The sequence below is a fragment of the Lampris incognitus genome, chromosome 9 (genome assembly GCF_029633865.1).
Source record: "Lampris incognitus isolate fLamInc1 chromosome 9, fLamInc1.hap2, whole genome shotgun sequence".
NCBI lineage: Eukaryota > Metazoa > Chordata > Actinopteri > Lampriformes > Lampridae > Lampris > Lampris incognitus.
In genome coordinates this window covers 3,379,535-3,390,122 of record NC_079219.1, presented here as the reverse complement: position 1 = coordinate 3,390,122, position 10,588 = coordinate 3,379,535, and the positions used below count along the sequence as shown (strand labels likewise).

General features: G+C 47.7%; 1 protein-coding gene across 1 annotated transcript; it reads left to right on the top strand.

Moving 5' to 3' along the window:
• Positions 1–1,080: 1,080 nt before the first annotated feature.
• yrdc (yrdC N(6)-threonylcarbamoyltransferase domain containing) lies at positions 1,081–8,889 on the top strand. The gene is made up of 6 exons (XM_056286338.1): positions 1,081–1,564; positions 3,685–3,880; positions 4,016–4,130; positions 4,725–4,844; positions 5,132–5,262; positions 6,975–8,889. Exons 1-6 carry the CDS (start codon positions 1,081–1,083, stop codon positions 7,042–7,044), a joined length of 1,116 nt encoding a protein of 371 aa, XP_056142313.1. The 3' UTR covers positions 7,045–8,889.
• Positions 8,890–10,588: the final 1,699 nt, after the last annotated feature.

The following is a 10,588-nucleotide window of genomic DNA, read 5'->3' as shown; positions in this document are numbered from 1 at the left end:
CGTCCGCTCTCAAGCTGAAACGTGCTGCCGAGTGCCGCGGCGAGACAAACCCACCTTCAGCTCACGCTGCAGGGCCTTCAAGTCCGCCACGAGCTCGCCGCACAGCCTCATCTTGTCGGCCAGACTTAACAGCCGGTCTTCAGCGTCGTCCAGCTGCTTCTGATAACGTGAAAATTAAACGATTCACTGAGTTTGAAGGGGAGGGGGGGAGGGGGGGTTAAAATTTGCTCGACCTATAAATGGAGATTTTTAGGCACCAATCCTCGAGTGACCTGCAAGGCTAAGCGTTCGTCCAGAGCGTCGCTTTGTTTCTCCGTGTCCCCCTCCTTCCTCTCTGCAATAATCAGAAGAGAAAAACAACAACAACACCGTGATGAGAGCTCACAACTGCAGCAGATAAACACAAAACTCCCATTACATGCACCCTTTACCTGCAAGGGAAGCCATGACTGCAACGCTGGGCCTGCAGCCGCTGGGTGCTTTATTGCCTCCACGTCAGTGGCCTGGTGAATGCACAGGTGATATAGTGTTAGCCATCAGCAAGACAAGGGAAGGGGTGTGTGTGGGGGGGGGGGCTTATTAATTCATCAATTAATCAATCAATTTGCATTTTATATTCTAACTGCAACAGCCACTCAAACCGCTGAATTGATTGATTAATACACACACACACACACACACACACACAAATCGTCTTATTATCCAAATTTAATTAGATCAGGCGAAGGGAACCCTGTTTTTCATGGTAAACATTTTCCAGCCACTGGACACTCCTGCACCTCAACTGTGTTTGGCTGCTCAATGTAACGCCTTCATGACTGTACCGATAGTGGCCTGTAGGGACGCTATGACCTTTTTTTTAATGCCAAAATTGAAAATATTCGTCACCCTCCCTCGTTCCCCTCTCTTCTTCACTACCTAGTTTTAGACTCCTAACTGTCGCTGAACTCTCTGCTCTTATTCGCAAATCCAAATCATCTACCTGTCAGCTAGACCCCCCCTTCCTACTCATTTAGTAAAAGCCTGTCTACCCTCTTTAATAACTGACGTCATAAATTCATCCTTTACCTCTGGTAATTCATGCACACCTGCGTCCACAGGCACCGCATTTGGGGCTGCTCGGGCGTTTTGGATCGGTCACTGGAGGCTTTTCCGGGGAACGCCAGTTATCCCCCGGGGGATTATTATCCTCTACACCCGCCGCGGTTTCGCCGAAGCGCCGGTGTGTTACGCGTCATTCGACTCCCGTACGGAAACCGCGCCCCCCCGGCCTCCGTACGGGGTAAGCGAACGGCAACGGCGTGCTGTCCCTTTAAGAAGCGGCGTCACGGCCCCCTGGGCGTTACCCGGAAGTGTTTTCGGAGCGTTTCGTCAGACGGGGGGAAGCGTGCCGCGTCGGTGGAGCTCCGCTTTATGAAGTGCGTTTATCACGCCGGCGTTAAACTTATCAAATTAAGAAGCATGACGTCATTGCCGCGGCAAGCAGCGGAGATGAAGGCCGAAGTGCTTCGATTCTTCCCGCGCACCTCCAACGGACTCTCCGCCCAACATGAGGGCCCGTCAGGTATGTCTGTCCCGTCTGTCACACGGCACCGGGTTCCGTCCGACTCCCCTGACGGGTCGCCTCTTGCAGCCAAAAGGGTTCTGCAGAACTGGAGACACGTGGCGAGGGGGTGGGTGTGCTGTAGTTCAGCAAGCCCGAGACGGGAGTCCACGTCTTTCTGCAGGGCATGTGGACAGAAACGTGTTGCGTCACATTTGTCTTTATGTGAACGTAATTGAGGTTTAACCTGCCTCGATGCTGAATATCCAGTGGCACAATTAGACGCAGCAGCCAATTAATTATCTAGGGAGACACAAGAACTGTTATCTAATGCTTTCTCTGAGGTCATGAACTTTATAGGCCTAAGGAGATTATAACTTTGAGGCAAATAACTTCTAAACTGACTACAGACTATTAGCACACACACACACACACACACACATATATATATATAATACAATACATTGAATCAAGTGAATTCTTTGAGAAGCTGTCAAAGCTTTGACAGCTGATGATTGCTTATGGTACGGAACAGGCTTGTACTGTCTCAAAGAATTTACTTGATTTACTGGTTTTGACCTTATTTGTTGAGCACTTTTCCTACCGTTGAGTGTTGCTTTTATATATCTACATATAAAACTTCGTTTTTATATATACTATGCGTACAAAAGTATTGGGACACCTGGCCATTACACCTACAGGGGCTTTTATGACATCCCATTCTAAATCCATAGGCATTAATATGGAGTTGCCCCCCCCCCCCTTTGCAGCTATAACAGCTTCCACTCTTCTGGGAAAGCTTTCCACAAGATTTTGGAGTGTGTGTGTGGGAATTTTTGCCCATTTATCCAGAAGAGCATTTGTGAGGTCAGGCACTGATGTTGGACGAGAAGACCTGGTTCGCAGTCTCCATTCTAATTCATCCCAAAGGTGTTCGATGGGGTTGAGGTCAGGACTCTATGCAGGCCAGTCAAGTTCTTCCACACCAAACTCACCCAACCGTGTCTTAATGGACCTTGCTTTGTGCACTGGGGCACAGTCATGCTGGAACAGAAAAGGGCCCTCTCCAAACTGATCCCACAAAGTTGGAAGCGTAGAAATGTCCCAACTGTCTTGGTATGCTGAAGCATTAAGATTTCCTTCACTGGAACTAAGGGGCCAAGCCCAACCCCTGAAAAACAACCCCATACCATTATCCCTCCTCCACCAGACTTTACAGTTGGCACAATGCAGTCAGGCAGGTAACGTTCTCCTGGCATCCGCCAAACCCAGACTCGTCCATCAGACTGCCAGACAGAGAAGCATGATTTGTCCCTCCACAGAACACATTTCCACTGCTCCAGAGTCCAGTGGCAGCGTGCTTTACACCACTCCATCCGACGCTTGGCATTGTGTTTGGTGATGTAAGGCTTGCACACAGCTGTTCAGCCATGGAAACCCATTCCATGAAGCTCCTGGCACACAGTTTTTGTGCTGATGTTAAGCCAGAGGAAGTTTGGAACTCTGCAGTTATTGAGTCAACAGAGCGTTGGCGACTTTTACGCACTATGCGCCTCAGCACTTGGTGACCCCACTGTGTGACTTTACGTGGTCAGCCACTTTGTGGCTGAGTTGCTGTTGTTCATAAACGCTTCCACTTTTCAATACCACTTACAGTTGACCGTGGAATATCTAGCAGGGAAGACATTTCTCAAACTGACTTATTGCAAAGGTGGCATCCTATGACAGTACCACGCTTGAATTCACTGAGCTCTTCAGAATGATCCATTCTTTCACAAATGTTTGTAAATGCAGACCGCATGGCTAGCTGCTGGATTTTATACACCTGTGGCAATGGGTCTGAATGAAACACCTGAATTCAGTGATTAAGAAGTGTGTCCCAAGACTTTTGTCCATATTGTGTGTGTATGTGTGTGTGTGTGTATATATATATATATATATATATATGATCAGTGTTCATACAGGGAATATCTGCAGACTATAATGAATATTTTGAGACATGTTGAATTCTGTTTCTAGTTCTTTACAAAAGCCTTTTACATGACTGAACATCCATTTCATCACATCCATCTCGACATTTCAACGTCGTCGCTGCCTTTCTGTGAATGATGCCGTAACCTTCCTTTGGCTGTGAACTGTAGATGGTGCTGAAACCTTGAGTTCAACGGTGAAGGCTCTGAAGGAGGGTCATGTGGTGGCGGTGCCCACTGACACTATCTATGGTATTGCATGCCTGGCACAGAACACAGAGGCCATCAGGAAAGTGTATGACATCAAGGGACGAAACGGACAGAAGCCTCTGGCCATCTGCGTAGGGGAAATCCAGGACATCTTTAAGTAAGTCCATGGATCATACCTAGGATTCAACCGAATGAGAAAACATCTCTCTCCTCATACCATGATTCTACCGCGTTCCTGAGAAAAACTATCACAATTTGAAGGGTGTTTGATTTTACTGTCATTGTTGGACAGATACTGCAAAGTGAATGTGAAAGAAGAGCTTCTTGGTGACCTGCTGCCTGGTCCAGTCACTCTGGTGTTTGAAAGGTCTGAGGCACTGAACACGGAGTTCAACCCCTTCACTCCTGTAAGTGCACACCTTTACCCATTTTCTATTCACTTAATAGTCATTCTTTGCAATCATTTACTTTCTCACTTTCATACGGTGGCGCAGTGGTTAGCACGGTCGCCTCACAGCAAGAAGGTTCTGGGTTCGAGCCTCGGGGTAGTCCAATCTTGGGGGTTGTCCCGGGTCGTCCTCTGTGTGGAGTTTACATGTTCTGCGTGGTTTTCCTCCGGGTGCTCCAATTTCCTTCCATAGTCCAAAGACATGTAGGTCAGGTGAATCAGCCGCACTAAATTGCCCCTAGGTGTGTGTGTGTGGGTGAGGGGGGCCCTGTGATGGACGGACGGCCTGTCCAGGGTGTCTCCCTGCCTGCCGCCCAACGATTGCTGAGATAGGCTCCAGCATCCACGCGACCCTGAGAGCAGGATAAGCGGTTTGGATAATGGATGGATGGACTTTCATACATACACTAATATACTTCATGATGGCTAAGTACTAAATACTTGAGACAAACACAAAATACCCTGTGTACACATGATGAGGATGTAGTATTTAGGCTCTCATTTCAGTCTGGTGTGATTGTCAGTTGCTGATGCGTCCGTGTGTTTCCTCCAGCTCGTAGGTGTACGTATCCCAGATCATACCTTCATGAGGCAACTTTGCCAGATGTGCAAAGAGCCCCTCGCACTTACCAGCGCCAACATCAGCACGCACACCAGCTCGGTGGCCATAAATGTACGTAAAAAAAACACTGTGGGAGGGAATAAAATGATTTATCACAAATGGAAAGGTGATGGAAGGTGTGTATTTATAGATCAGGAAGGGGTTTTTTTCCCCCTACAGAATTCTAGTGACCGAAAATATTCCCAACAGAATATTTCCACCACAAACCATACAGTTCAACACACCCCTCCTCTTATACACACACAACTAACCTACTTAAGAGTACCACTGAATGTCAATGCTGTTGTGTAATTGAAGTGTACAGTAATCTATGCCGCTGATGTGCCTTTCCTCTCCAGGAGTTTGAGGTCCTGTGGCCTGGGCTAGCTATAGTGGTGGATGGCGGACCAATAGGAGACCAGAGCCGGACTGGGTCAACGGTGATTGACCTGTCGGTACTCGGCAAGTACCGTGTCATCAGGCCCGGCTGGTGAGTAACGGCATGTAATTTTGGCGTGCGTTGTATTATTTGTATGCTTATTTGCAATGGCCTACTGTTGGTGTATCAGGGTTCCCATGCGTCCTGGAAAATAGCTGACCAATTTTCCAGTCACACATGGAAACACATGGAAAAGGAGAGAAAAGCTAAAATGTCCTGGAAAATCTTGTTGTCCTGGAAAATTATTTCAACCTTCTTCTGTTTTCCTTTAGCTTAGAATTAATTACTAGGTGATCTATCGGAGCTCCCCGAAACAAATATTTCCTATATTTCTCACCTGCATTATTCTGGGATCAGTTTGTCATAATTTCTTAGCATGTAAGAGATGATTTCATAGATGAGTATAGCCATAGACTGCTACTACTACTTTCGGCTGCTCCCATTAGGGGTCGCCACAGTGGATCATCTGTTTCCATCTCTTCCTGTCCTCTGCATCTTCCTCTGTCACACCAGCCACCTGCATGTCCTCCCTCACCACATCCATAAACCTCCTCTTTGGCCTTCCTCTTCTCCTCTTCCCTGGCAGCTCCATATTCAGCATCCTTCTCCCAATATACCCAGTATCTCTCCTCCACACATGTCCAAACCATCTCCATCTTGTCTCTCTTGCTTTGTCTCCAAACCATCCAACCTGAGCTGTCCCTCTAATATACTCGTTCCTAATCCTGTCCTTCTTCATCACTCCCAATGAAAATCTTAGCATCTTCAACTCTGCCACCTCCAGCTCCGCCTCCTGTCTTTTCATCAGTGCCACTGTCTCCAAACCATACAACATAGCTGGTCTCACAACCACCTTGTAAACCTTCTCTTAACTCTTGCTGGTACCCTTCTGTCACACATCACTCCTGACACTCTTCTCCACCCACTCCACCCTGCCTGCACTCTCTTCTGCACTCCCCATTACTTTGAACAGTTGACCCCAAGTATTTAAACTCATACACCTTCATCACCTCTACTCCTTGCATCCTCACCATTCCACTGCCCTCCCTCTCATTCACACAGATGTATTCCTTCTTGCTCCTACTGACGTTCATTCCTCTTCTCTCCAGTGCATACCTCCACGTGCACCCATAGACTGCACATCTTTTAAATCCGACTTCCACAGAGAGGAACATATTAGTGTATGGTGCGATCGCTGTCTGGCTCAGCGGTGGCTAACCATGTGCCATGGAGAGCCATGTGCCTGCAGGTTTTCATTCCAACCCAACTCCACATCAGGTGATTTCACTGATACATTCTTCCTCTTTGGTTGAAGGGTTGGTTGCTAACCAATGAAATCCCCTGGTGTGGAGTCCGGCTGGAATGAAAACCTGCATGCACATGGCTCTCCATGGCACATGGTTAGCCACCCCTGAGCTAGATCATCACTGAAACTATCCTGGAAAAGTCCTGGAAAATGATCTCTAGGCAAAGAATGGGAACCGTGTGTATGCAAGACTGGACTGTAAAAAAATGAACCAAGGAAAAATGCTTACTGCATTGTATTTGTATGCTACTCCACAACACCATTAATAAACCTAAAGAGTCTCTGAGGAACACTGGTCTTGGCTTCTGGGATTAATCATAGTTGTGCCAACAGCTTGTCTTGTCGGGACACAAAGTATTGAAAAATTTTGTGGTTTGAAAAGAGCGAACTACACTCGTAGTGATTTTTACTGAAACCGTTTGTTTGGGTGACACGACTGTAATTTCTTGGTTTTCAGTGCCTTATCTGCTACAGTCGATGTGCTGAAGCGCAAATATGGACTGTCAGAGGACCCGGGGGATGAATGATGGTTAAACTCTCCACACCGCTGAGACGCACAACCACCCTTAACCTGGAGCTCCATAGAGGAGATAAACCCAGTCACTGTGAAGACTGCGAGCTACAGGAAGGCTGGATTCTCAGAAGGTTAAATCTGAACTCTTGAACCAGACTCCTTACTTCATGGCTCAGCATTGTCCAGTCTGCTCTGAGGGCTGAAGACGTTTTCAGTTTGTTTCTGTATTCTCTGCCTTTTCTATCATTGTCATGTCATCGTGGGACGCGTGTGGGTAGAGTTCCAGTATCGTTTATGAATGCATTTATTTCCATTACTAGTATTTTTACCTATTTATTGTCGGAGGACTGGAACTTACTCAGGGTGTGATGAAATGTTTTTAATTTCGCCTCTTATTTTTTGCTGTTTCTGTGTGGCGCTCAAATGAGGGCACCGCCAGCCGGTTTCGATTTAGGAAAGGTTCTTGTCCTGTTTTGACCGTGTGCTGTCGAGGGATGCGAGTTTGAGAGCTGTGTTTAGACGCTACAGATTGTTTGTGGCGCAGCAATAATTGTGATGAATTGCAAGATGGTCATCTGATATTTTATTTGCATGTCCATTGGCTGATACTTATGAATTTTATATTCTGTAATACTGTTCTTCCTAAGTAGTATATTGGTACATGGTAGTTTTACCTCCTCTGCAACGCCTTCATAGTTTTCAAGTACTCTAGTACTGAGCAATTCTGTCGTTTAAGGCAGTGGACCAAGTACTAGCTGAGGTCTGAAGATGGTATGCAAGCTGTATGTGTGGGCGCTGGGCGGCGTGGTGGCCCGGTGGTTGGCGTTGTTGCCTCACGGCAAGAAGGTCCTGGGTTCGAACCCCAGGCCATCCCAGGTCCTTTCTGTGTGGAGTTTGCATGTTCTCCCCGTGTCTCCTCCGGGTGCTCCGGTTTCCTCCCACCGTCAAGAAGACATGCACCCATCCATCCATTATCCGAACCGCTTATCCTGCTCTCAGGGTCGCGGGGATGCTGGAGCCCATCCCAGCAGTCACTGGGTGGCAGGTGGGGAAACACCCTGGACAGGCCGCCCTCACAGATAACAAACATATTGTGATTAAACGCGCAGATAAGAGCAGTGGGGTAGTTATTTTGGATCGAGAACAATACGGGTGGGAGGCAGACGGACAACTCGGTTACACTGGACACCACACCAAACTTGGTAGCCCCATTTTTCTGGACACTATACCGTTAGTACATAAGATATTGGAGAATTTGTACACAGAACGGTTTATCAACATTAAACAAAATTATTTGAAGGATAGTGACAATCCCCGGCCTAGGAGGTTTTCTTTATTACCTGAGATCCAGAAAGATCTGGAGTAGACCCTCGGAAGTCCCTGCCGGCCGCCCCGTTGTTTCCGACTGCAGTAGTGATACTTATCAAACAGCAGAATTTATTGAATATTATCTTAACCCCATTTTGACATTAACCATCCTAGGGTTAATACTCCTGTCTGTGCCCCTGAGCAAGGCAGTGGAAAGAAGAGCTGGAGTTGGTCCCCGGGTGCTGCAGCTGCCCACTGCTGTTATACAACAAGATGGTTAAATGCAGAAGACAAATTCGCTGTAAGAATATATTGTCAAATTAAAGTGGCTCTCTCTTTCTCATTTGATTGTGGGTTGATAAACTGTACCGCAAGATATTTTACAAACCTTGACAGGGAAATAATAAATGCGTTCTACTTCTCTATTGCTGCTGTCTTCTTGCTAAAGATGGTGGTTCGGAAACGATGTGTTCTGTCCAGGATTTATGGTTTTAAAGACGGCTGACTGGATTGGTTAAAGGGAGTGTGAAATGAGGCCAAGTGATTTCAAAAACCCACAACATACCACTTCAGTTTATCCAGGAATTGAATTTACCCTTCATCCCTGCGAGTGCCGTTTCAGTAGACGGGTTCGATTCTGAAAATCACACACTAAATAATCCATACATCATAGTAGCCGATTTGGCTGTGTGTTACTAGCCATAAAGGCAGTCCAAACAATGTTGAGCCCTGTCAAGTTCCTTAAAAAAAAACACAGAGGGCGTCCGGGTGGCGTGGCGGTCCATTCCGTTGCCTACCAACACGGGGATCGCCGGTTCGAATCCCCGTGTTGCCTCCGACTTGATCGGGGGCGTCCCTACAGACGCAATTGGCCGTGTCTGTGGATGGGAAGCCGGATGTGGGTATGTGTCCTGGTCGCTACACTAGCGCCTCCTCTGGTCGGTTGGCGCACCTGTTCAGGGGGTAGGGGGAACTGGGGGGAATGGCGTGATCTTCCCACATGTTACGTCCCCCTGGTGAAACTCCTCACCGTCAGGTGAAAAGAAGCAGCTGGCGACTCCACATGTATCAGAGGAGGCATGTGGTAGTCTGCAGCCCTCCCCGGATCGGCAGAGGGGGTGGAGCGGCGACCAGGACGGCTCGAAAGAGTGGGGTAATTGGCCGGACACAATTGGGGGGGAAAAAGGGGGGGGATTCCCCCTCACCCCCCCCAAAAAAAACAGATTTGCAGCCGACCCTGCTTGACACTGTTGTGTCAATACTTCAGTCAAGCAAGACACTCTTGTTAGGTGAACGTTGCCTCGCTTCACTTTAGGTGGTTGTCCGTGTTTGTAAAGGGAGCACAGCCCAGATAACAAAACTGCTGTGGCCCGGACCCGTCCCACACCCGACACTTCACCCGGCCCACATACCACGTGGAATGATGGCACTTGGGTGGTCCGCTCCTGTTTGCCAGATCTGGGCCAGAACCGAGCCATAGCAATGCTGCATGTGCCACGTATTTGCCAAAGGTGGCCATATTTGTTTTGTGATATTTGGGCCATATTCACCATTTACCACACGGGCCACTTCAGGGTCACATCCAAATCACATGTTGCCCAGAGCACCGCATCTTTGCCAAAAAAGGCCCACATTTGATTTGGCATGTTTGGGGCCATATTTTCTATAATACATGTGGGCCACTTCAGGCTCACATCCATTTTATCAGGGCCAGAAGAAGGCCATCAGTGCCGCATCATTGCCTGAGGTGGCCCACATCCGGATGCTATCCGGGAGAACTCCAAACACTTTGACTGACAGGTTGAGAAATTGCACCATAGTACTTGTCATTTTCCAAAACAAACATGCTGGTTAAGATTTAAAAAAAAAAAAAAAAGGCTATCAATTCCAAAAGCTGTCCGTAAGCAGAGATAAGTTCTAGAAAGTCAAGGCGTCTGTCTGACGGACCTGATGGAACCGCTGTTTACCGCCCTGAACCCCCACGAGTAACGCGTCGGTGAGCACGGACCATATGCGTCTGGTCCTCGTAGAGATCCTCATTAAGATGAATGAAAGCAAATCCATAGGAAATGCACGGCCGCTCGGCACAGTGTAATTGCTTGTACTATCTCGCCGCCGAGAGAAAAACGGGGCCATTCTACTGCCGGTCTTCGTTGTTAATTGGTGCATTAGGCCTGTAATTAGAGGACGGAGGGAGCGTTGAGATGTGGTACCCATCAAGTTGAGCTGTAGAGGAGATGTAAGATGCC

Coding starts and splice junctions, on each gene's coding strand:
- yrdc (XM_056286338.1), top strand. CDS start 1,081: ATGCACACCTGCGTCCACAGGCACCGCATTTGGGGCTGCTCGGGCGTT. Junction 4,131..4,724: donor AGTTCAACCCCTTCACTCCT/GTAAGTGCACAC, acceptor TGTTTCCTCCAG/CTCGTAGGTGTACGTATCCC. Junction 5,263..6,974: donor CGTGTCATCAGGCCCGGCTG/GTGAGTAACGGC, acceptor CTTGGTTTTCAG/TGCCTTATCTGCTACAGTCG.